The sequence below is a fragment of the Aythya marila genome (assembly GCF_965140915.1).
Source record: "Aythya marila genome assembly, chromosome: 13".
NCBI lineage: Eukaryota > Metazoa > Chordata > Aves > Anseriformes > Anatidae > Aythya > Aythya marila.
The window spans coordinates 16,381,415-16,407,931 of NC_139054.1; the positions used below are offsets into that span (position 1 = coordinate 16,381,415).

The 26,517-nt window shown below is 45.6% G+C and overlaps 1 protein-coding gene across 1 annotated transcript; it reads left to right on the forward strand.

Annotated features, from left to right (window-relative positions):
- LOC309882994 (uncharacterized protein) lies at positions 1–26,335 on the forward strand. The gene is made up of 16 exons (XM_082770613.1): positions 1–385; positions 702–741; positions 3,714–3,798; positions 5,088–5,194; positions 6,515–6,573; positions 7,642–7,752; positions 10,299–10,429; positions 11,226–11,350; positions 12,326–12,431; positions 13,855–14,053; positions 15,747–15,773; positions 18,314–18,371; positions 19,017–19,072; positions 20,419–20,617; positions 22,544–22,702; positions 25,167–26,335. Exons 1-16 carry the CDS (start codon positions 292–294, stop codon positions 25,297–25,299), a joined length of 1,689 nt encoding a protein of 562 aa, XP_082626739.1. The 5' UTR covers positions 1–291; the 3' UTR covers positions 25,300–26,335.
- The last annotated feature ends 182 nt before the right edge of the window (positions 26,336–26,517 follow it).

The window sequence follows — 26,517 nt, forward strand, 5'->3', positions numbered from 1 at the left end:
GCATGCGTCCCCCCCCGTTCCCCTTCCCCTCAGCGCCGGACCCCGCTTTTGTGGCGGCGGGCGGGCGGCGCCAGGGCCGGGGCCCGCCGGCCTCCTCCCGCGGCAGGAGCCATGGCGGCGCCGTAGCCCCGCCGCCCGCGGCCCTCCCCGCCCCGCAGCGGGCGCAGCGGATGCGCGGCCTCGCCTCGGGCCGCGGCGGGAGCGTAGCGGGGCCCGGGGGAGGCCGCTGCTCGCCCTCCTCCTCCTCCTCGTCGTCGTCGTCGTCCCGCTCCCCTCAGCCCCCCGGCGGCCATGGCCACCGAGCTGGAGCCGCCGGCGGCCGGCGCGGTGCAGGGCGCGGCGCCGCTGGAGGCGGAGGAGGACGAGGAGCACTGGCTGTACGGGGGTAGGTACCGCCGGGCTGCGGGCGGCTTCCCCGCTTCATCCCTTTATTTCGGCCCCCCTCGGCGCCTTACAGCTCCCTAAAGACCCGCCTGAAGCTCCTCGGGCGCTGCTTCCCCGTGTTGGTGCCCGGGCCTGGGGTGCGTGCTTCACACGGGAGCCTCCAGCCGGGCTTTGTTTGCTTCTGGCTGAAATTTATCCCGGGGAGAGCCTGGGGGTTACGCCGCCCTGTCAGTCCGTGACGCGTTTCGTGCCTCAGCTCAGCCTCCTTCCCTCCGCGCCACTAACTTTGCTTCTCGTTATTGCTGTTGTTTCCACAGACGACACCACTGGCAAGCAAGAAGATGGACCAATTTCGGGGTAAGTGCAGGGGCTGTTTGCTCATCGTAGGGCTGTGTGTTACACAGAAGGTCGCCTTGTGCTCAGTGTAGCGTGATGAGCGCCTCAGAGCAGAGCCGTTGCCAGCAGCAGCATCCCTTCCCCATCCCACGGGGTCATCCCCAGCTGCCAGCCTTGGCCCAGCGCAGCATTTACACGTCTGGAAGACAATCTGGGTTAGTCCACTGACTTAAGCTAAAGCTAACTCTTTCTCCCCCTTTTTTCCCCAAAATTAGGTTTAAATCAGATCTATTTTCCAGTTTAACTCTCAGGAAAAAGAGGGTGGCTTGGGGGTGGGACTTTGTGCTGGCCTGGTGGTGTTAAAACTGTGGCATGTGCTTTAGCCTGGAAAAGCTAAAAGCTTTGAGCCTTAGGTTAAAATCTTGATGCGATCAAATCAATAAATTATTTGAGGTCTCTGAAGTACGTGGTTTGGGACCAAACCATGAAAAAAAATGAAAGCTCTGGGGATAACTGAACAATCAGCATTGCTTTCTGTGTATGGAACTACTTATTGCCTGCTTTTCTCAACCATGACTCCCCTGTAGTTGTGGCAGTGTGTTCTGCACCAGCAGAGTTTTCTCTCATCAGAGATGCTCTGTTTGCTGTTTTTAAATACAAAGTGGTTTTCAGAGGAGATGTTCACTGAGCTTCTGTGTGCTCAGTACCTTCACAAGTTCAGTGTCACGTTTACTGTCCTTTAAGGTCATTGTAAATCCCATATCTGGAATTTCTGAGATTGTTACAGGTGCTATCCCACTTCTGGAGTAAGAATCCTGTGCCTACGGAATATGACAAATTGTCCAAAAATAAATTTTAGGCAGATGCGGTAAATGTTTACCAAAAACATCAAAATAAGCTTCGTGAGAAGGAACAACCCTTAGTTTAGAAATTTGCTGCTAGCTTGCTTGAAACTATTGTTCCTTTTCCCTTTCTTCTGCATATCATTTTATCTTAAAAACAGGATTTACAATCTGTGTTTCCAGCAACCCCAAGCACTACATCTACAGTAACACCGCAAAACGTGCGAAAGCAAAGAACTGGTGGTCACACCAGCACGCTCCCCCTACCCTGTCGCACAATGTAAATCTTCCTAAACTAAGAGATGTGGGATGCTTTAAGAAAATAACAGTTTGCTGCACTGCTAGCAGCTATTGTGCACGTCTCTACCCATGAGGCAGAAATTAGTGTAGGGCAGGACCCAGTACCCATGAACAGTCCCTAGCCTAAAAGATGCTCTGAATGCCAGCAGGCTGTGCAGGATGCTGTTATGTCAGCAGTGCACGGGGTTTGTGTTGGCATCCCAAGGAAATTAAACAGCTTTGGCATTTCATGCAGCTGATGGCTGTGGCCCTGTCAGGTTGTTCATTCCTAGGGAGCAAATAGGTTAGGGAATGACTGTTACTTAGCAAATGTTTATTTGAACTCCGATTCATAAATTTTAATGCACACCCACAGATACTTCATGTGACTTGAAGCTGAAGGTAATACTTGTCACTCTTCCTTAATTCAGTCATCTTGGATTCTTAACAAAATTCTGGGGTTGAGGTCAATGTTACAAGTAGCTTGGATGTGGCAAACAAAATGCGAAAGTTTTTGGAACCCATCTGTGAAATTTCCTGCAGTGGTACATCTTCTGGTCCTTGTGCAATAGCCTGTATCTTTGAAATACTCTTAGAAGCTGATTTTTCTCTTAGACATCTTTGCTAATTTTTATAACCAAACGTGTCTTCGACTATCACCTCAGGAACATGGCAAAAATGGGACCTGTGTTTCCTTGGTCAGCTGCTGAACCTTCATCCATCGTCTTTGATCTTGGCTTGATTGTTGCAGTTCTCTGTGCATGTGGCTTTTGTGGTTTGGGAGCTTCAGTGATTGCTCACATTGTTCTTGTCTGTTGTTGTTGTCCTTTTTTATGGTCAATAACTGCTGTCTGAGTTGTGTTACTGTGATCTTTGGCTTACCTGTTTGGTGTCTCCTTTCCTGCAGCCTCTGAAATGGCTTTAATCTGATCAGTGTTTGGATTCTGTTAGGTGTGACATGTTTCTTATTGAAGATAACCTTGTGTATCTTTATTATCCAACATGGGCTTTAAAATTAATAGCAAAGTGTTTTTTTCCCCACAAAGCACTGGTGGCAGAACTGAGTTTCCTGGGCTTGGGCTATTGGAATAGGCTCATGAAAAGCCAGAACTATTTTGAAGTTCTGCTGGGTTTTACTGATGACATGAGAGAACGACCACTCTTCATATTCTGGTTTTGTAGCATTTAGCATACTCTTTTCTAGCATGTGTATGCCAGTTTGACTTTCTTGCTTGGCAAATGAGGTAAACAATGTTAGCGTCGGTACCAGCTATTTAATCGGAGGCAAATCTGAAGCTGGCTGTTGCATTAGGACAAACCTGTAAGGAATGAGGAGGTTGGGTGCAAACTTGTCCATCGTTTCTTCAGTAATGAGTGGTTACAATGCAATGCAAGCAATTTGTTGGAAGGCTAAAACCATTTTCTCTCTAATTTCTACTGGGTAAACGTCCTTATTGCTTACTAGACGCGTATAATTATTAGCAGCCTTAGGACAAGATGAGGTTTTGTTTATGCTGTGGACACTTAGTTATGGTCTCACTCCTCTCAGCTGTGATTGTGCTGAACCAAAACTGAAAGGTATTACAGCTGCCACGTGTATTAGCTGTTGAGTTGTGTTGGGTTAGGCAGGCTTGCTGCCTGTCTGGCGTTCTTTGGAAGCACTAAACTTACTCTTCCCAACAAAAGCAAAGCCAAGCAAGGATGATTATTTTTTTTGTCATGTTTTTTAGCTAACTGCCAGCAGAATAAACACACTACATGAATAAAGCCATTGTATGAAAGTCACTGGGACAAATGCATTAGAAATGTTTGTAGTTAAACCTCTAGATCAGGCTCATACACTTACTTTTCTCTATCTGTTGCATTTACTAGACACGCAGAATCTTCTCATCCTTTGCAAGATGCTCCTCAGGAGAGCCGGCCTGTCAGCAATGAAGACCGAGAGATGTCACAACATGTAAGTGTTCCACTGCAAACTGGAGACATACTTGTTCTGCTTGTAAATACTCACGGGTGAAAAACTGTGTGTGTGAAGATGCTGCTGCTGCTGCCTGACGCGTGGCAGTGGGAGTGTCCTGATAGTAGATTCTCACAGGTGACTACAGCAGCAGGCTTCTTGCATACAAGAAGCAATATTGCGCAGCAGTACTTGGCCTAAGTGTTGCTTATGCCCCCTGAAGCTGCAAAGGAAGGCTTCTGATGCTGCAGTCTGAAAGGAAAAGCAGAGCATGGTGTTGCCTCCAGCCCAATATTTAATATGACTTTGGGGTGAGTAAAATAGAGAAAACACAGGCATAGAAGGCCCGAAGTCCTGGGATTGCTGGGGTTCTAGACTTTCTTACATTCTTCCTTAGACCTCGGCTCATTGCTGAACGTGTAGGAGCAGTCTTGTTCCTCCACTCCCTTCAGTCTTTTTGGTGGGTTCATTTTCTGCCACTGTGGTGTGTCGAGAGGGCTCGTGGAGAGTTCTGACAACCCTGTGTGCCACGGAAAAGGAGGGAGTGTTGAGAACACCTTTCTCATAACCATTTTGTAGTGGTAAAGTGTTAATTCAGCTCATGAAGCTTACAAAACTGCACTGCTGGGTATCTGGAAGACTTGTGTTGCTCTTGTGCCCCAGAAGTAAGGGTGTTTTCTTGATTGCAGTGGGAGCTGCACTGGATTCAAACCAGCAACTGTGGAGATCTTGTGTAAAGTTAAGGAACTCAACGTGCTGAATAAGCCAAGCAGAGCTCTTCAGCGGCTTCCTGCTGCAAAGGTTTTAGTGAGGGAATATGTGGTCCAAGGTGCTTAGGAGAAGGCTGGTGAATATATTTTGGTGACTTTGTTTGCAATTTTATGCTTTGACCGTGGACCGGTGAAGGAGGTGTGTCAGGACACTGCTAGCTGTTCTGAAGAAAGTAGGGGAAGGGAACTGTGGGATGTGTTGCAGTTCTTTGAACTGAGGTTAAACTGGTGCCACCTTGAGAAATCTTAATTTGGTTCTCATTGAGGGTCACTTCTTCAAAGGACAGCAGTTTTTTCATGGCCACCTGTCTATTTATATTGAAGGTTGGTTACTTCCATGCTTTTTGTGTCCCTCAGCAACTTTATAAAGCCTTGGAGTGCAATAGGAAACGATGTCTTTATATCAGAATCATTCTTTATAACATCATCAGACAAGCATTGTAAGATTTGAATTAATGTCCAGGGAAGCTTCTCAGTTTCATATGTTAATAGGTTCCTGTGTGTTTTTATTATTGCAAGGCCCTTCCGAGTGGTGAAGACGATGAAGAAGACAGTGATAGCGACAGCGATGATGATGACGTGAAGGTTACTATTGGCAATATTAAAACGGGAGCACCATCGTACATGTATGTATTGCGATTATCCTGACAATTTTTGATCCAAAGTAGGTCTAGTGCATTGATTGGGATTGAAAGTAGGGATGAGAACTAACCTGTTTTATGGGAGACATGGGAATAATGGCCAGAATGCAGGACCGGGGTTAGAAGCTGACAGGCAGTTCTGTCCTGGAATTGCTTGTTGGAAAATCAGCCCATAAAATCAGAATGATAACAGCAGAGCTGGTGTTGGAAAACGAGCTAAGTAATTATTATTGCTTGATCAAGCAAAGTCCAAGTTGGAAAGTTACATTTAACTTATCATCTGTGAAAACTTCAAGAAGGAAAGTCTGTGTTGTTAAGACTTTGCAAAAGCTGTGAACTGACTGATTTCAGCTCTCTGGTTTTTCATGATTCAGAAATAGTGAGGCTGAATTTGCAAACCAGGAAATGCTGTCACTGACTTAAAATTATACCTAATTTGCACTCAATAAAAATAATAATACAGCATTTTTGCTTGCTGTTAGCAGCCTTATTCTTAAAGAAACAATTTGCACATGCTTTGCAGCACGTTCTATTTTTTTTTTATTTCATGGATAATTTCCTTCTCTTGTGGTAGAGGTGTTATGAGCCTGGTGGATTACCTGAACAGTAATGCTGCATCCATTCTGGCAGAAGTTCACTAGGTTTTTGCAGACAGCCTTTCTGAAATCTGATTCGTCTACCTTTCTTTCCTCATTCTGTGATAAAAGGTGCAGCTTCAATTTCCGTGTTGTTCTGTTCCATTTGAATAATTCTAGGCAAGTTCCTGAGCAGAAGGTTAACAACCATTCTGTGAAATACCTTTTCGTTCTTAATAAAGAAAACCTGCGTGTATTATGATGTTAGTCACTAGGCATGTTGCCTGAGTTTCAAGCGTTAGCGTTAGGGAGAACCATGGTAAATCATGGAATCATTTAGGTTGGAAAAGACCTCTAAGATCATCAGGTCCAACTATTAACCTAGCACTGCCAAGTCAACCACTAGACCGTGTCCCTAAGCACTACGTCTACAGTCTTTTGAATACCTCCAGGGGTGGTGACTCAACCGTTTCCCTGTGCAGCCTGTTCCAATGTTTCACAACCCTTTCAGTGAAGAAATGTTTCCTAATATCCAACCTAAACCTCCCCTCGTGCAACTTGGGGCCATTTCCGAAGGTGTTCCAACTTAGTATTACAAATCTCAGAGAGGCATGAATAAACCCAAGTGAACAAAGTATCTTCTGAAGGACGTCAGGACTTGAATGTATTTTCTGTGAGAACCTCTAAATAATTTGTTTGAATACCAATCTAGTGATTCTTTTCCATATAGGGGAACTCCTATGAATCTAAACTTAAAAACGGGTAGAGGCTATGGAGCATCAGCTTCAGGTATTGCTCATTTTTATCCTCCACGTTTTTTCAGTATTTCACTTCTCTGGCAGTGACAGCTGGAACAGCTGCGAATCTTGTTCTCTGTTCAGAAGGATATGAAATTAGTGAATCTGATGTAAAGTAGGAATAATAAATAGCTTTCCCTAAAGCTAAGGATTCCTGGGGCAGCCTGGGTGTCCAAGGTGCAATGGATTGATTTGATTAGCGATCGCTGAACCAGCTGACTACAATTCTGTTTAAACTGGAATAATCTACATTGATTACTACTTCTGTTGTCAAAAAACAGAATATTTCTAAGCTGTGTTGTTGCACTGAGGCCAAACGTGCTATGTTGCCTGAAGAAGAACTTTAACTTTATGGTCAACGTACCGTGCTGCCCGCAGCATAAGATATTAAAATACAAAAACAGACTCTGGCCTTGAGTGTTACCTGGAACACTCCATGAATGGAATTTTCCTTACCATTCAGTTTAATTTGTACAGTATATTGGGACCTGGATTCTGTCCTTCCTCGTGTGTAAGACTGTCCTTCTGTGGGCTTCATAAACTTCCTTCCATTAATTTCTTTGTGCAAATGACACATCTGACTGAGGAGACGAGCAAATTCCCCTTGGAGATTCTGAACCCACTGGGTTATTGCTGACTCCAGTGAATACATTGTCGTCTTAAGACTGATCCTGAAAAAGTCTTTTGTTTTAAGAAAATGTGCATGTCTTGGGAGGGAAAAATAAATATTTTGCCTGGGGAGAAGAATAAAGTTTTTTCATTCATTCAGAGTAAATAGCATGCATGCTGTAATAATTTATTCCGTTTGTCTGTTGTACCAGTCTGTGTTGAATTTGCCTCTCTGCTGTGCAACTGCAAGTGCAGTCAGTATACCCTGACCATTTATTTTTAGAGTGACTACAATATTTTTTATTAAAAACCTGATTGCAGTTACCTACGTGTTGTAAAGCCAGCACTGAATTCAGAGTAGTGCTTTTTCTTAACTGGAGTAATTTGTTCAGCAAATTAGTGGATTAAAGGCATTGCATTAAAGGTAGTAACAGTTTTTCTCTCTCCAAAGCCAAGTTGCAGCCCAAAGGTATTGATTTAGATGCCGCAGGGAATATAAATGGATTGCCTGTTATAGAAGTGGATTTAGATTCATTTGAAGACAAACCATGGAGGAAACCAGGTGGGGCCTCACAGTTCTTGTGGTAAATATTTTCCGCAGTTTTAGTTGTCTTTGTAATTGTACATGTAATTCCTGTTCATTTATTGCTGCTAAAGAAGGGGGAAGCCTGAAGAACTCACTTTGCTCAGCCTCTGATGCCTGTCTAGACAACTGGTGTAATTTCCTGATAGATCAGGCCATGCTTTTACCTACAATTGGGTTACATTTACTCTATTAATTTCCGTTCCTAAAGGGAACAATTATTTTTTTTTATTGCTCAATTTCATTAATTCACTAGTTCCAGAAAACATTGTGCTGATACCAGTGCAATAGAATTTGTTGGCCTTAAAGTGGGGTGAAGATTTGGCTGTTGGTTATATGTGGTCACGTCTTCGCATGCAGCAGCTTGCTTATTCTGTCATACCATGGCCAAGCTCACAGCCACCCCCATGCAACCTTCTCACTTGGGCCCTGGGGAAAGTACCCCAAGAAGAGGGCAGTGGTGGGAATCGCCACACAGCCACAGATAATGGGAAGCAGGCTTTTGCTATTGAATTTTCCTGCTCCAGACCGTTAACTGAAGGAGAAGAAAACACTTTCTACTCTGACAAGGCTAGGATTTTTCTTTAAGAAAAGCAGCAGTGCCTAATTCTTTACCCCCAGGTGTATGACTGTTAGCAAGCAGTCACCACTTCTCATGTCTACAGCATTATCTAGGCAGCATACAGGCCGGTCTCTCACATACACAGTCTCTTTTGTCTTCCTCATTTGTGTTAGGGAGATTTCTCCTCTTGTATGACAGCTGTAAGATACTACAAGTAATCTCTTATAGCAAATTCAGAAGAAAAAAAAATAAAGAAACTAAAGAGATCTGAATTTTTGCTATGCTAATGTAATAAAATGTTTAACAAAATGTTAGCCAAAGCATAAAATCCACTCGCCTCTTCTCAGAAATAATCCTTCTCCCCACCAGCCCCTCTACATTATTTGTCTTTCAGAAATACAACTATGGTTAGTAAGTAGTACTTTTATAAAGTTGTCTGTGGTATGTTTTTGATATTTCTGGCCGACCTGAAATGAAGGGCATCAGAGCATAGCAGTGCAATTACCTACGTTGATGTGTCACGGTATCAAACCAGCAGTAAGCGCTCTGTGATGAATAGTAGCTAGTACAGACATAATAGAAAACGTAGCCTTTCTTCTGCAGGGGATATCCCATTGATTGTGATGTGAGAAAGAGGGGGCTAGGAAGAAAAGAAGTTAGAAGGAAAACAAGGAAGTGAAGTTCAGAGATAAAGCATGGAAATGGTTGTGATCATGCTGACATCCCTGGACCAAAACGGAGCCAGCTAGCCTTAAAACAGTATTGAAGTGTGAATAGAGGGACGATGTCTGCAGAGGTGTGGCCCGTAAGTTTATTTTAGATGGCAAGTAAGTAGCTTGTTACTCAACAGCCTTTCAGGTTTATATCCTTTACACTGAATTGTTCAGCAGGTTGGGATCTGTACGTCAGGGAGAGGAAGAAACACGGCGTGGAAAAACTGATAGAGGGCTGAAATAAAGGCTGATAAAATAGATATGTAAATGTCACACTGCTGAGTCTGTGGTGGTGAAATTTGCATGTTTGGGTGGCACACCAGGAAGAGTGGCCTACTGAGAAAGATAAACTTAAACCTCACTGGATAGATCCAACCTTTGCTTGCCCAGAGTGTTTTGCTTAGCCCTCCTGGATTGGCTGCTTGTTTTAAAATCTGTCTGGCTAGGAGTTTTGCAAGGAGGATGTGTGAAGGACACTCCAACAGGGCTAGGAGGTGCTGCGTAACGCTTCCTGCTGTGAGGGCTGCCTTACAGTCGCAGCTGTGTTTGTCCCTCTACATCTACCTTTTCCTGGCACGCAGTTTGTGGCCACCTCTCTTGCTCAGAAGTGTTGATGCTGAAATGGTCCGTTTTACAGGAGACTGAGTATCAAAGTAAGATAACAATCTTGGAAGGCCATAGTTAGGATTGTGACTGAACTGTAATTACATGTGTAGTATGAGCTCTATGGATAATACTAATAATAAAACTTTAGTCCCATTTCATCAAATGGCTGAGCCCCGCAGTCTCTGCTCAGATCACCAAGGGCAGTGCTGGTCAGGAGCAAAACGTGCTGGCTGAGCTTCACCAAGAAAAGGTTCTGCGACACCATCCCATGTTCATGGGGGTAGCTGGCATTGTTGTTCCTGTGCTCTCCTAAGACTCAGCTCATTGAGAAATTGCAGGAAACCAGTCTGAAAAAATCCAGTTGATGAATAAATGGTCAGAAGCATCTCTTTTAATAGTACGCATACATGCTGTATTCTATGTCCCAATTAGTCCCACTGCTGTTTTGGCTGTAGTCCCCCTCACGCCCCAAGATGCAGCAGTCTCAGCTGTGGCACAGCAGCTTTCTGACAGAATGAAATGAAGGGTAAGCTGCAGTCTGTAAATAAAGACGTGTTTTCTTAACTTCGTTTGAGATGTTAAAGGACAGTTTGGGAATGTGAGCCTGCCAGAATCCCAATATTAACCTCTGCTGCCTTTGTCAGGGGCTGATCTCTCTGATTACTTTAATTACGGATTCAATGAAGAAACATGGAAAGCTTATTGTGAGAAGCAGCGACGGCTTCAGCTTGGGCTGGATCCTGCTCCTCCCATCAGCACTGAAAATAAGATCACGGTAGGTGATGGATGTGTTATTCCTGTGCATGGCTACCATAAAACTGGGCCTGAGTTTTTGTAATCACAGAGGTGAGAGTATAACAACACAAGGCAGCTTAACACTGAACTGTTCACCATTTGTTTCAGCAATGAGAAATACAAAAATATATCTTTAAAAATTAGATTTCTCTGCTAAAACTCTTTCCTCTGTGGAACAAACAGCTCCAGCAGCCTGGCAGGTTTGAACCACCAGAGGAGCAGGACTGGAGTGAATTCCTACTTGACTTTGAAGCTACCCAGCCATAGGGGTGTCTGGCTGGGAGATGCTGTGAATAGGAGAGTAGAATTGATGGAACTATGATTTCAAGGTTGGTCTGAGCGAAGCTGGGTATCCATGGCTGTTTTGCTATTGACTGTTGCAGTTGTACAGATTGTTGCAGTTCTGCATTTCATGCTTGGTGGCTGCCTGGGACACCAGCCTTTGAGTCCACCAGCTGGCCAGAAGTTGTTAATCTGAACTTGAACCAGTGAGCTGAGCAAGTATTAGTATTTTCAGTTCTGACTTGAGGACTATGAGAAACAGAACATGAGATTACTAAACTTCTGGACTTCTAATGGGAAAAAGCGGACAACAGGTTGTCGCAGCCAACCAGCTTACAGAAATGTCTGCCTCTTTGACTGTAGAATAGGTTTCTTGTTTGCAAGAGCCCTGTAGTTGTTTCTCGGTGGAGATCTTCAGTGAGACTTCACCTCTGATGTTCTGTTGGGTTGAAAGTAAAGGTATTAACCTGTGTGTTATTTCTTTCCTTCCTTAGGTCCAGCAAGGAAGGACAGGAAATGCTGAAAAAGAGGTGGAAAACAATATAATCAAAACAGAATTCAAAACAGACTTCTTGGCTCTGGTGGGAGGACGCATGAAAGCTGGGCCTCCTCCTAATAGGTAAGAGAGGATGCAGACATAAAGCCTGGGTGCACTGTGTTCTTCACAGAGTTGCTCCTCCCACCTACGAGTAAAGATACCCGTGTTATCCCCAGTTTGGTGTTATATGGGGAGGGACACCTGTATTCCAGCTGAAGAGGCACATCTCTGGGATAGAAAAAAAAGCAAGGCAAATCCATCAGCTTTGAGGGCATACCTTGCTTGCTGCTTGTGCTTAGTTGGCTTATTCTTACTCCCACGATGTTAATCTTTGCCTTTAAGTGGAAGTGAATTTACATGTTTGGCAGCTGATGAGAGGAGCTATTGGTTTCTGAACCTGTGCACTGCACTGCTAGATGCGTGCTAATTTGTCTCTTCCTATAATGAGAAGATCCACAAGGCTGGACAAAGCAAAATGATTGAGTCATTTTGATTGGCAGCCTCTGCAGGGAAAATCACTTCGACCTTGTGAGGTGGTGGTTTTTTGTTCTTCGTTTGTTTTTGTTTTGTTTTGTTTTTTAATCAAAAACTTCAGAAAAACAACCAGGAAGTTGTTTTTATGTGAAACCAGGAAGGCAATGGCTTTGAGGTCTCTATTTCTGTTGTTTTATTCACGTTATGTCTTTTGCAAACTTACCTTGCAGAAATCAGTCTTGTATCCCAGCTTTTTCCAAATAAAGCTTTGCCTGAGAGACAACCAACTAAATGCTTTGAGTACAAGCTTCAAAGCTTTACTTATTCTGTTTGCATATAAGCACTTAGCTAGCATTTCTGTTGCTGTTCATAGTGTCATCAAATTGGCCAGGTTTTTTTCCAGTTGTTGTGCATCTCTCCTAGACTTTCAAAAATCCACACCGCTGTAAAGAAGCTGATGCTATTCGAACTATACAGCATTTTTGTCCATTTCAACTAGCAGAAAGTACTGACACAAGGTTAGTAGAGCCTTTGGTCTTGTAATGTCTTTGAGCCTAAAAAGATGCATCTGCTTTGTACCAGGAAGCTGGGTGGGACAATTGATGTGATCGGTGGCCAGGCAGGCACAATTAGGAGAGTAGAAGGAAGACGTCGTGATAAGCATGCCTCTGAGGAAAACCCAATTCAGGTAAATGTTTTGAGCTGTCTTGACAAATTCCTGATTTTTACCGCACTTCTGGTGAACCCTGAGCAAATGTCTGTGTATTCCTGGCCTCCCCTGTCACTGTTTCCACCTAGAAAGCAGTAGGTAGTGTATCCCTCTTACCTATAGTATACCCCTGTTGCGTGTATTGCTTCGTTCTGCGGGTTGATTTAACTTCTTTGTTAAAAGCTTTACCTTGCTAAGGGCTAGGGTTTGTCCTTTCAAGCACTAGCCTTCCCCCTCGGTAAGGGCCGAGTTCCCTTTCTCATCCTCGGGGTGCGTAGCTGGGAGGCTCTTTTGTGGATTATCCCCTTCCGCTCTGCTGCCCCACCGCTGTTGGGTTGGAATTTCCAGTTCTGCAGTGGAGAACTACATGGGGCTTGCATTTCTTTGTACTTTGAAGTAACATTCAGAGTAAGCATCATGAGACACAGCCCACACTTCAGATGTGGGGTGGGCCAGTGTTACTGGATCTTAAAAGAAATAAAAGCCTGGGGCTTCAGACTGGATCCAATCTTGTATGTCCAGTGTGTGTCCATCATGTTCTGGTAGGCTTCTTCAGTAAGAACTTGCCTCTTAACCACCTTTCTCCTACTAACCATCCCTAATTCATTTTCTCTTTCTCTATCTCTCAGAACCTTTCCTCTGTCTAGACACAATTCCTGTTCCTGTTTTTACATGTGTTTTTACGGTCAGATTACTTTTAGTGGTCAGTGCTCCAACTTCTACCAACAGTGGCCCAATAAAGAGTTTGTTAAAAGAAAGTTTGCTAGGAAATGGTTGTTGTTGCTCTCACCTACAAGTATTGATACCTGCATGTCCAAGTCATTCTGGTATCTGCATATCGATCATTCCTTCAACCGTAGCTCATGTGTCCCCTACTTTTGTCAGAGATGTGAATCCACATTTCCTCTCACCTACATGGACACAGTCTTGAGCAGAATGTGGCCTCTTGTTGCCCTTGTGAAAGACAAACTGGATTTACAAAAAGAACAAAAAGATGACCAATAGGGAGCACTACAATGTCACCGTGAAAGCTGCCTGCTCTTAAGTTGAAGCCTGGGCAGGGCTGAAGTCCATTTGAGGATTAATTCAGCCACTCAACAGGGGAACAAAAGGTGTTCGTAACACTGAAATGTGCAACCATCTTGCAGTTATGTTATGCATGCAGCTTGAATCTAGTCTTGTTGCTGTTCTTCTTAAGATACTTTTTGAAGCATATTTCTTGCTTTGATCAACCTTCCTTCCTCCCCAGAGGGTGTTACCCCTGGGTCTAGCATAGCCTGACCTTGTTAGATACCACGATGCCTGTTTTGGTGAAATGCTCCCTTTATGCCAGCACAGTGAGGCCCTAGCTGTGGGAGCGAAGAGATTAAAATGCTGTCTTCTCTTTCCTCTGCCTTCCAAGGTTCTAGGAGATCATGGAAGCAAGCCACAGCCCCCACAGCAGCCCCAGCAGCCATCGCAGCCCCAGCAGCCCCCGCAGCAGCAGCCATTTGCACCACCAGCAGGCCCACCGCCGCCCCCACTCGCCGGGCCACCTCCACCACACTTCCTCCACCCTCCTCCACCAGTTACTTCTGTTCCACCTCCACTGCATCCCCCAGGTACGTGTTCACACAGCAGTTTGCAGCAGTCTGAGGCCGCAGGTTAGGACATCCCAGGCGTGCAGCAAATAAGGGTTTAATCAGTAGATGCTGTGAGGCAGTCAGGTAACAGGTCCTTGGACTTGGCCATTATTCAGCATCTCCATCTGCCTTTTCAGATGAACATTTAAATATTTATTATTTTTCAGCCCTTGAATATTTAAAAAAAAAATTGACAGCTGTACCTTTAAAAAACTCTAGGCTTAGTTTCTGTGAGGAGCTTTTGGATGCTGTGGATCCTTTAGCTTTATTGATAAAGAAATGGCTTCTTGTTTATCTGTGGAGGAGGCTAAGAAAGCAGGAATTGCTGTCCTGTGCCAGACCAGCAGGCTGTTTAGTACAGGACGCTGTCTGGCTCTGACTGATTCCAAATGCTTCAAGGAAGATGCTGGAGCTGACAGTTCTGCGACAGCATCTCTAACAAAGAATTTTCCTCCTAATCCAGGTCAATTCTTGGTTGGTTTGTGCCTTGAAATACCAAAAAAAAAAAAAAAAAAAAAGTATCTTTTTGTTTCTGTGCATTTTATTGGATCTACAGCTGCTGCATGATGATGCTCCTAGAAGTGTCTCATAAGCGGACACAGTGGTGCTTCATTTAACAGCAAGCTATTAACAATGTAAATGAGGTCTTTACCATGGGTTTTGGCCCAGTGCGTGTGGTCAGTCCTCAGCACTGTCACGTTTGCATGGCCAGATAACCAGATGGGTTTGTGTTAAGCTAAGAGCTTGAGGAGGCACTGAAGGTAAGTCCTGTGTCCCTGCAGTTACAGTCTGAGTGCTAAAACCTGTAGAAATACCTGAGGTAACATTTCTGTGCTTTTTTTTTTTTTTTTTTCCTATTTTCTTGTCTTGAACACCAAGTTATAGAACAGTTTCACTGCTTTTTTTTTCTGTACACGTTAATAACTCAGGTTTGCTTCTGGGTTAAATGGTGCAACAGGGGTGAAGCAGAGACCACGTTCTGGGCTTTCTCTGGTCCTGTAGGCAGCAGCCAGTCTATTGAGAAGTCACCAGGAGCACATCCCACAGTAACTTCTACATTCTGCACTGCCTCTGCATGCAGAAAATATGGAATACGGCGTAACAGTTAAAGCCTTTAATCTGAGGCTTGGTAGTGCAGTAGGTGCTTGTGGACCTCAGTGGCTTCTCCTGCTGCCTTTCATTAGAATGATTGTTGAAATCAGGAGGTGGATAAATTTCTCACTTGTTCTTTTGGTTGTTCACTGGTGTGTCTGATTTTGCTATGTAGTGATGATTGACATATAAGAAATGGGTTTTATTTTTTTTAAATATGGCAAAAAGACAAGCACACAAAAAGAAGCAAAAAGACCTGCAGAGTGTTCTCGTCTCTGCTCCTGCGTTTGTTCTGAAGGTCAAATCAATTGTTTGTGTGCTGACATTTAGAAAAAGGAACTCTCCAGTGCATGAAGGCAGCAGCGTTTAAAACTATAACATGAAGGTAAACAGATTGTCATTTTCCCAAATGACAGTTTGTAACCCAGTTACTGCTTAATTGCACCGATTTTTTGGCCGGTCTGTTTGGTCAAATGTGTGAAACTTGTTCAAAAGTGCTTTCAGCTTTAGCATGAGATACACAGGTGACAGGCATTTCCTGCTGTACTCACTGGCTTTGCTTGCTTGTTTATTTCCACAGGTCTGCCACCACCCGGTCCTATTCCAGGTAGGTGTTAACTTGCTCCAGTAACAGCCCTGATTCTGCATGCACAGATGGCCCTAGCTGAGCAGTTGGATTAAGTAACGTGAAATAGGATGACACCAAGACCCATTTTAGAGCACAATTAATCTAAGGCCAATAAATTCCAATGCAGTACTGAACTCCAGCTGCTTATCTTGTCTTCTGGACCTAAATAATAATCTGTAGGGTTTCTTAATCCTTTTTTTTTTTTTTTTTTTTTTTAACTCAAGACCAATCCAGAAAGTGACATGGAGAACTTTGGGTGGCAAAGACCACCTAATTAGATTTGAAGTAGTTTATTTCTTGTTATGGCATCTTGCACAGCAAAAGTCAGTGATAAATTGATGCTTTGTATAGGAATTTGGACTGTGAAGCTGAGCAGAATGGAAGAATTGCCATTTCTGTCAGAAGCCTTTGCTCCCTGGTGTGCAGTAGAGCTGATGAATGCTAATAGAGAAATGCAACAACCAGTCTCATACATAAATTGAGAACCCTGCTAATTCAAGGCTACCACAAAACTGAGATTCCTCTGATTATAACTACTGTTTTTCTCCTAGAAGTTTTGCCTAGTCCAGGGTAAAAAAAAATGTAGCAACTTGTGTATCAAACTATTTGTACCCGTAGTTCTGACCAGGTGCCAGACAGCTGGGAGTCCCAGGCTGGGGGCCACCACAGGCCACTGCTTCTGTGTTATACTGTACACTTGATTCATTTACTTGCAAAAGGTTTGCACCCAAAGCATTTTTGGACATAATGTTCTTGTCCTCACTGTGTGTCAGACATGTTGGACTTGTTGCACAGCTTCTGTGTTCGTGTTTTTGTGTCCGTGCTCTGCCCAGGGCGTCCCAAGTAGAGATCTGGAAAACCTGTAGCAGCTGGGCTATTGCTCAGGCTGAGAAAATTTCTGTTAAAAACAACACTCTTCATGCTCCTCCCAATGTACAATAGTATTTCTGAGCTGGTTCTCCTCGTAGTACTTAAAGGAACCTGCCTATGGTAAATTTGGATTTAGAAAGCTTTATTGCAGTGAAACTGGATGCAAATCCTGGTCTTGATTCTAGACACTGCAACATCCACTTGCTAGTCAAGTGCATTTAGATTGAAGTTGTTTGGGAGGAGAAAGACAGAAGAAATGACTAGGCTGCTGCAAAGAACTGACAATTCAGGTAACTGGGTTGGAAAGGGAGAAGAGAGAGAGTACCTGCTAATTATTATAATGATGGTGATCCACCACCATTAGAGCCAGCTATTATAACAGTAGCACTTTGAAGTACTTGTGCTTGGTGAGCAAGTGTGATTGAAATGCTTTAGGCATTGTATTTTACTGGAAGATCTTTCTTTAAAAAAGAAAAAAAATAAGTATCTAAGGGCAAGATGAGTCCTTCGGTGTGTTTGCAGCATCCATACCCACTAGATGAATTGGAGACTTCAGGCTGCTTCTGCTGGCAGTGAGACCCTCTTCTAGAGAGGGGTTCTCCTCACCCATTTTAGGGGCTTACAGAAAGACGTGACAAATTGTCCCAAAGTTCCATCAGGTGTGCTGGCTCTGTTGACTTGAAAAGGAGCCTGGAGCTGCTCGCTTTAACTAAAGGGCTGCAGTTAGTCAGATGACTCCTATCTTTTACATCAGTACAGTGTGCTCTTTTGTTGTTGTTGTTTAATGGTAAACAGGAATTTTTATGCAAAATCAGGCCTCTGGGTGGGTTAGCCTACTTCTGTTGGCATTGGTAACTGCCCATGAAAATCATGGTTGCTCACAGTTACGGACAGAAGTTGAAGAAGTTCCCTTAGGAGCACTCAGCATGTCCTTCTCACTTTCAAGTCAGCCTGAAGGATAGGAGTCTGGCTTCTGAGGCTTATGTCACTTCTGCAAGTGACCTCTGTAGACTTGTGCTTAACTCTCCTTTCTGAAGAAACTGTCTAATGAGTCTGAATTTAAAATCCTCATGTGTTTGAAACTGGGCCCATTTTTAAATGTCAGACCTTTTAGCCAACAATCTCTGCCTTGTTGGTGCTGTCGTCTTATGACTTTTAAGTATGTATGTTCTTAGGAATTTGGCTTTCTTTAAAAACAAAAATGGGTGATTTCTGTGTTACTTTGTCTTTTACAACATTTCATTCATTTTAATCAATTGAGCAATAAAATTTTGCTGTCGTTGCAACATGTCTGCATCCCCCAAAAACACATTTTTCTGTTTCCAACAGGACTGTAGGGGTTGATTTTATGCCTTAATTAATCTTATGTTTATGATGAATAAGCCAAAATAGAAGGTAGGTTTTTGTCTGTGTTTCTTTTGGTAGCCCTACAGAACGAGCACAGCTGCAGAGCTTTAATTTTGGTAGGAGATAGGACCCTGAAGGAAAAATCCTACATTTCAAACAGGGCTTTGTTTGAAGTAAAAAAAAAAAAAAAAAAAAAAAAAAAAAAAAAAGTGGTTTAAGTGTAAACAGCAATGTAGTTTTGTTCCCTGAAGTAAAGCTGTGAGGGCTCTCTGTGATGATTTACATTTCTGTGCCATGTCCAGGGCTGTTCCCGCCTCCTCTGGCGCCACCACCAGCTCTCCTCATTCCGACGCTGGATGGGTAAGACCACACCTGGGGTGAGCCGTTGGTACAGCACCTCCGTAGTGAGCAGCGATGAGGGGTAGATCTAAACTCCCTGCTGGCAATAGATCTAAACTCCCTGCTGGTAATAGATCTAAACTCCCTGCTGGTAATCCTTAGCTAGTCTTGGGCTGGGGCAGGAGATGAGAGCAGAGCCCGTGGGGAACCTCTGTGCAAGGTGCTGATGGATTCTGCTAGCTTGCCCTGATTTGTCATGGTAAGGACATGGGAAGGAGTCAGTAAAATGTAGGGTGGCGCAGAGGAGTTGGTAACGTGCTATGTTTGCCCAGATGTCTTCTGTAAAAGAGTCTCCAGGTACTTTGTCAGCCCTGGTTATTCCCAGGAAGCATTCTGTGCCTGATGGCAGAAGGAAGGGGTGAAGCAGCACAAGCAGTTGACTTAAAACAGTTTCAGAAGCTGTGACAAAGCACTGTGCCTGTATGTGTTGCTGAGAATTTACAATGCAAAGTGAAACAGTTTCACTGAGCCATGGGCTCCCCATGAGGATGTTCCACAGGGCTTCACGAAAAATGGGGTGAGCTTGCAGCACAGGCATACCTGCGGGCAGTTTAGCCAAGGGGTTGCTGATGGGAGTAACTTGCATCGCTTTCTCTCTCTCCAAAGGCAGCCAGCCAGCTACAACAACAGGCAGCCTCCTCCATTTGGCTACAACTCTGCAGGTGAGCACCCAAGACAATGAAGAGTCACACTGCTTCTCTCTCTGTTTGCTGCTGTTCAGTAGTTGAGGCTTTACTTAATCTCGTGGACATTGTGCTTTTGGTGATTGGAGAACTGCCTGTGCCCCAAACTGTCCCAGTCCCTAGAAAGTCTCAGAGAGTCTGCCTACACCATGAAGTGTTCAGAAAGCTGAGTGTTTGCCTTATTGCAGCCATGATGAATGCAATTTGTTAGCTGAATGCGAAGCGTAAGCTCGCTGCTTTCAGTGCAGGTACCCAGCATCAGAGCAGCTTCCCCACGTGCCTCAGCACCATTTTCTTGTACTTGTTTGCACACATTCTTGCTCACGCTTACTCATGTTCTCTACCTTTTCCCCCAGCCCTCAGGGACAAGCAGAGCCATCAGCTTTACATCTCCTCCCTGAGCTTTTGAATGCCCTCCTCCTCCACTTTATCTTCTTCCTTGCCTACAGGCACACGCAGGCACCCTGCCTACACACACTCGCAAGCATCTGTCTCCTTTTGTTTTGTAAGGCAGAGGCAGTGCCAGGCTTTGAGCACGTTTCCTTCCCTGTCACAGCCCTGCCAGCAGTGCCCAGCCCTGCCAGCAATGCCCGTGTCCTCTCCCATTTTCCCCACCCTGTCTCCTCCGTGGGAGGTTTGAAGAGTGGGCAGTGCGAGGGCTTCCTGAGAAACAGCGGCCTTGAGTGTGTCACGGGCTCAGCTTTTTGTCAGCCAGCACCTCCCTGGTGCAGCCGAGCAGGCCAGCGTGTGGATGGGGACATGCTGGTGGCTCTGGGCTCGTCAGGTGGCATCGTTCATCCACAGCTGCTGTCCCCAGCCTTGGCCCTAGATAGCTGCTGAGAAGCAGGACCTTGGAAGGGTGGCCAGGAGCCTCGGGCCAACTGAACTCAGCTGCTCGCCCACAGGAGATGGATGCCCAGCACTGCAGGCACCTTTGTCCTCCAAGCCAGGGTGTCTGGGAGGGGCGGCCTGGGATTTTTCTTGGTGGAGACCCCATGGCATGCCCTATACAGCAGGGCCTGCAGAGAGCAAGAGATGGGGACGCATAGGCCCCGAGTTCATGCACTGTGTGAGGGACGGGAGGTTTTACAGCAACACCTCTAAATACCTGGTCTTGCTTCCTCAGGTTTTCACGTGTTCTTAGCAAATCGGTGAAGGTAAAAAAGGAGACGTGAGAGCTGGAGGGAGCTGGGCTGTTGCTGTCTCCAAGAAGGGGGCATCGCTTGGGTTCAGCTCTACATCCAGGGGCCCTCTGCGGAGAGGGAGGCATGGGGAGGGCGCTGTTAATGCTTCAGGCAAACAAGGATTCTGCTCTCTCGCTGCAGATTCAGGTTTCATCAGCTACCCGCCCATCTCCACGTCCCACACGCCCTGGGTGACGACGGTGGACAAAGGCACGAGCAGCTCCAGCAGCAGCCACTGGGAGTACTCAGGCTCCAGGCGCGAGAGAGAGAGGGAACGCGAGCGGGAGAGAGAACGGGAGAGAGACAGAGACCGCACGCCGACCACTAGTGAATACAACAAGTGAGTGCTGGCTTCCAGCAGCCCTCTGCTCACAGCGGCCCCGTGGGGAGCTCTGGCCTTGCACTGCAGCACAAGGTGGTGTTTGGTCAAGGAGTGGGACTGTATGCTCAATTTTCTGAGTTGTCTGGCAAAGAGATGCTTTGGATCAATAACTCGAGGCCAGAACTAGGAGCCGGTGTCAGTGTCTGATCTCCTGTTGGTGGTTGTTGTTTAACCTAGCAGAACCAGTTGTGCTCGCTCTCCCTCCTGTAATGGGAGTGCAGTGAATGAAATAGCCCCTCTGTTTACTCGGTATTTCACAGCTCGGTGTGAAACATCGGCCATAGAAGCTGCTGCTTCTTGTCTCCTAACTATAACTGTCAGATCAAAGGGGAAAGCAGCCATGCTTTGCTCGGCTCTCCTGTGGAGGCTTTCAGGGCAAGGAGTGCCGTTCACCAGGAGTCAGCCACAAAACGTAAATCCTTCAGGAGACCAGGCGCTTCTGAGCAGAGCGCAGGAGACAGCCTGCTTGCTGGGCTCCCAGGCAGCAGCAGCGCTGCGAGCGCTTGGGAGCGGAGGCTTTCAGCCTCCCGGTGTTGATCTAGAGAGCTAATGTGAAGGCTGGACTGCGAGGACACTTCCTAAACCCCTCACTTTGTGTGCTCTGCCCCGGGCTGCTCGTGGTAGCTCTGTCACAAGCAGCGTCGGTGCTTTGCAGGCTCGGGGCTCAGAAATGCCAATAGTCATTCAAAACACGATCAGAATGTGCATTCCTGGCAAAAGGGCGCTGCCTGCTCAGGGAACTCCCAGGCCCCTGGGGTGAGCAACAGGGCAACGTTTTCCTAACTTTTTCCTTTCTTTCAAGCTGGTGGGCACTGTGGGAGGAAGCAGGGAGGAACAGAGCTGAAGACAAACTTAGGGCAGTTGGAGGAGCTCAGACTCCTACACTTCCTGAGTGGGTTCCTGCTGCAGCCAAGCCCTGCGATCAGCACTCCTGAGCGCATTGTTAGCATTGCTGGCTGCTTTCGAGCACGCTGACCTCCGAGATCACGCCTGCCAAGCAGGGCAAGTACCTGTGCTCAGTAGAGTCATTTGGATTCTCAGATGATTGTAGTGGACATTTATTTGCCTGGCTTGTTTCCACGAGTCTGAGAATGATGCTTCAGACTTCCTTTCCCTTGGAGTCTGAATATTATTTCGCAGTTAACAATTCAGATTTCAGCTTTCAAAATTTGAATAGGGAAAAGGGGCAGTGAATTGTAGGGGAAAAGGGAGCGTGGGATGTATCTGAATTTGGGCTGCATCATGCCCAATGGTGATTGAATGAGGTGCCTTGAGCAGAAAGGTGTAGGCAGAAAGACCGTGTCGGTGACATTCACAATTGCAGTATGTGCAATTTGAGCTTTTAAACTCATGGGGGGGGACAAAAAAATAGTCTCCTAACATGTAATTCCTTTGTGTGAGTTAGACTATCCAGAACAATAGTGCTGTGAGGTAAAATCCAGCACCAGGGGAGGCAGAATGATAAGAGGAATATGTTCCTGTTGGTTTTGAATGAGGTAGCTGGCTGCCTTGGACATATTCCAGCAGGATTGCTAGGGCAAAATCCCCGAGACGTTGGCCACGTGCCTGCAGCTGAGGTACTCCCTTGGCAAATCCAGAGAGCACGCTTTGTAAACTGTCAGCCTTCAGAGGCTAGAAGAAATCCACGCCATGCGGGTGTTTGGGCGTATGGGCTGTGGAACAGGCAAGCAGAGCACACTGAGCCACGTTGCTTTACCGGGGCTGGGTTTAGCTCGGGATCGATAAGCAGCAGAGGGTTAGCACTGCAGCTTTGTTCAGGAGCATCACAAACACCTCCGCCTGTTGATAGACTAAGAAGTGACAGATGCTGTCTGGGAGGGTTCTGCTTGTTCCCCTGCCTCACTTCTCCTTCTTCTCCCGAAGTGACGACGAACGATACCGCTACTACAGCCGGGAGCGCAGCTACGACTTCGAGCGCGACTACCGCCGGAGTCGAGATCGCAGCCGGGAGCGGGAGGATCGGCACCGGGAGCGCAGGCACAGGGACAAAGAGGAGAGCAGCAAGCATAAGTCTTCGAGGCGGTAAGAGCCACCTCGGGAGAACCGGGCCGTTAACGGGAGCACACATGGGCTGCAGACAAGCAGCTTGATGTGCTTGGAGTGAACTGCGACCTGCTAAAGCCCTGAGACGTGGTGCCCAGGCAGAGGAACTGCTCTCGGGCGTGTAACTGAGCAGAAAGCAGAGCTGCCCAGCGTAGGGAGAGGATCTCTTGGTGTTTCCAGTAAGGCAGCTGGCAGGATGTCAAATCACTGCCAACAAAAATGCAGCAGTGTGTCACAAAGGAGAAGTTAGTCTGTGCGAGACATCACATCAACTGCTTCATTCTTCCCAGTGTTAAGAACGTGTATACAAAGTGAAGTGCAAAACCCCAGCAGAAGCATCAGATTTTGGTATTACATGTTCTTTTGCTGAAGAGAAGAGGTCTGGGCTCCAGTCTGAGACGATGCTCTATTGCTATATCAGTTTATGTCCTGGTAGCAACTTGAGCAGACTTGCTCATTTTTTTTGGTGCTTCAACTTTCTTCTTCTAGAAGAAATTTATGTCAGCTCTGTAAGTAATTACCTTTTTTCAAAATTAATATCAGAAAAACTCCTACACAGTGACTGGAGGCAAAAGGCTGTTGTCATCCTTAAGGAGATGCATAGGTTTTCAAGAAGAGACAGATTGCTAAAAAGTTGGAAACGGCGATGGAAAGAAAGGCCAGGAGTATAATTAAAATTAAACAGAAAGCAAATGGAAGCTGAGCTGATACCAGCCGAACAGGGCAATAGCTTTAAGGGTAATTTCTCAGCTTCCTGTACTCAGAATTAAAATCTGGTGTTATCTAACTGCATAAGCAGAATGGAATTCACCAAAGTGGTGTCAGAATCTGAGAGTTTGATTTGCAGAACTGGGCTGCTGCACTAAATTGGAAATGAGGTGACTTTTCCTTTGCTTCTTAAACACGTGCAGACACTTTCTGTCTTGTTCAAAGTGGTAGGATGAGAAATTTTTGTTTGCCAAAGCAAATGGAGGAATACTTTTTGCTTAAGCCCACTCCTAGTGCGCGTCAGAGTCCCTGTTTGAGACACTCCAAGGTGATTTGAGTCTGTTTAAGATGTTTGCAGGTGGATGGAAGGGTTTCAGTCTAGTTCCCAGCTTACTGCAGATTGAAGAGTCTGAAGGAAACCACTGACGCTTGTTTACATATTAAAGGACAGTCACATTGTTCAAGCATAAACCACTGCCACATTGCTCTCCGCGAGGTGGCTGAAGATGTGTTGGAGAAGGGGCAACAGCCTCTTGTTTTTTTAATGACTGTAAAACCACTTATTGAACAAGTCAGAAAATCACTTGCAGCCAGAAGCTTTTCAGCCAGAGCTTCGGTGGTTCAGCCAGTTAGGTGTCTCTGCTACTGACCTGGTATCCCAGCCTCTGCACTTGGCTCTGTCCCCACTCATGGAGCTGTGTCCATACTCTATGACAGTCTGTCTTCCCAGGACGAATTTAATTTGCTTTTTCTTGTACTCTGTCCTCTGTTTTAATTCTGCAACCTTCACACCAACTCTGGAGAGCTCACTTGGTTTTCAACCCGTGAGCAGAAATAGTTGCATGCTTGCAAAACAGCAGCAATCCCAGCAGGAGCTCCCACCTGTCCAGTTCCAGGGGTCTCCCACAGGTCTGTGCACGTGTGGGTTGTGTCGGGCGTGCTGTGCCTACGGAGCACCTGGCCGTGGTCACTGGGCCGAGGCTCACAGGCACATATGGCCGAGTCAGAGTAGCTTCTGGCTGGGATTTCTCCCAGAAATCCTGTGTAAATGTCTGTAGTTACCCAGCAAACAGTGCTGGTTGAGGAGTTTTAAAGTGTCACGGTAGTGAAGTGCAAGGTCATTTATGAGTAAGCAGAAGTGGAAGCAGGATCTGCCCCCCCGTTAGGATATCCACGTGTCTCCAGCCGCACTGATCCACTTCTTGCTTCTGGTCCAGGGATTTCCCCCGGACGCTCAGAGTGAAAGCTTCCAAACACCTCTCAGGCCTAGGACTCTTCCTTCTCAGAGCAGCGTCAGTGCTTTATAGTGAAGCTTGTGATGTGGCCAGGTTATTAGAGCTCCCTTAGGATTGGGAAGGGCACCGAGATGTTCTTTATGTTAAATAAATAAATAAACACTCCCCAGAAATGATACTGACAGCAGTCTGTCCAGTGCGCTGCCTGCCTGCATCGTGTGCTGATGCAGCATGTGGTGGAAAGCAGCCACCTCAAGCACTTTGCATTCCCTGCCCTCGGTTCAGCTGCACGCGGTATCAGATCGCCCCAGAGAAACCAGAAAGCCTTTCCCTGGCACCGCGGTGCCCTCAGCCTTTCTGGTGCTGATGTTTCTTCTAGATCAAAGCCCTCTGTCCGTGTCCGTGCTGTGGAGTCGGTGTGCTCGGGTCTGTTCTGCGGCGGAGCAGTGCTGATGCAGGCTCTGACAGCTCTTTCCTCTCCCCTTTCCTCCCCACCACAGCAAGCAACATGAGAGCGAGGAGGGGGAGAGTCACCGGCGTCACAAGCACAAAAAGAACAAGCGTAGCAAGGAGGAGAAGGAGGCCAGCGAAGACGGTGCCCAGGAGGGAGAGGAGCAGGATGCCAAGGAGTAACAGCCCTCGGGAGGGATTTGCTCCTTTTGAACCAGCGTGGCATTGGTGATTTTGGTTCTGTTTTTTTTTTTTTTTTTTTTGGTTCCTTTTTTTTTTCCAAGGGAAGAGAGGCTGACTCTGGGTGAGCAGTGAAGCATGTCACAGTGGTTTGAGAGTTGAAGCTGCATGTGCAGTTAAACTTAAACTTACATTGTGTTTTTTTTTTTTTAATTTTTTTTGTGTTTTTTGATACAAGACAAAATACAGCAGTACTAGTATGTAAAGCACTGAGCTACTCTACTCATAAACATCCTTAGGGAGAACTTTGTTGTATCAGATCCTATGGTTTCTGATGGAAGATGGCTTCAGCTGAAACTAACGCATTTAGGTAATAGGTTGTTGTTGTTTTTTTTGTTTTGTTTTTGTTTCTTTTGTGACCATCATTCCTTTTTTTTTTGAAAAAAATAGGACAGTAACTGCAACTTGAAATTTATTGTCCAAAGAAAAACGTGAGTTAGATCCTGAGAGCCAGCTTAGAGCCTGGTTCCTAGTAGTGAAAAGTCTCATCCCCAAATACATTTCTTTAGAGTTACAAAAATATCTTCTCATTTCTCCATGGCCAGGTGGGCAGCATGTGAGAAAACTGCTTTTACTGGTGGGTCACGAGATCTTGCTTTGGCCTGATGGCTTTGAGAAGCTGTTAGGTGTGTTTACACCGGCTACATAAAGACTGAACCTAGGGTGGTTTTTGTTTTTGTTTTAATCTATTACAAATGTAGTTCTGCCATGTGTTACACTCCTAAGTGGAAAATCAATGGAGGACCCATAGTAAGAGCACGAGTTTCTCTTTAATTAGTTCTGACTAACTTTTTTGTTTGTTGTTTTTTTTTTCCCAACTAAGGGTTGAGCTGAATAACCTAGCACACTAGAGAACGTGAAGTTCCATCTAGCATTTTGCCCTGATGGGGTTGGCTTATTTCTATTTGGATGTCACCAACACTCCTGTGCAATGCATTCCTTCCCCCATAGATCTCTGAATAAATTCAGTCAAATTCCAGAGTTTGCTTGGACTTAGTATTGGTTGAGCAGGGTGGAAGCAGGTATTTCTGGGTGGGAAGAACAAAATAATTTTGAGGGGTTTTGGCATGTCTAGTACTTAAACAGAATGCTGCAGACTACAGAATACTGTTTTTGTGAGTCCACAAGTGTCCCGTTTTAAGTATCTTCCACTATTTTGAC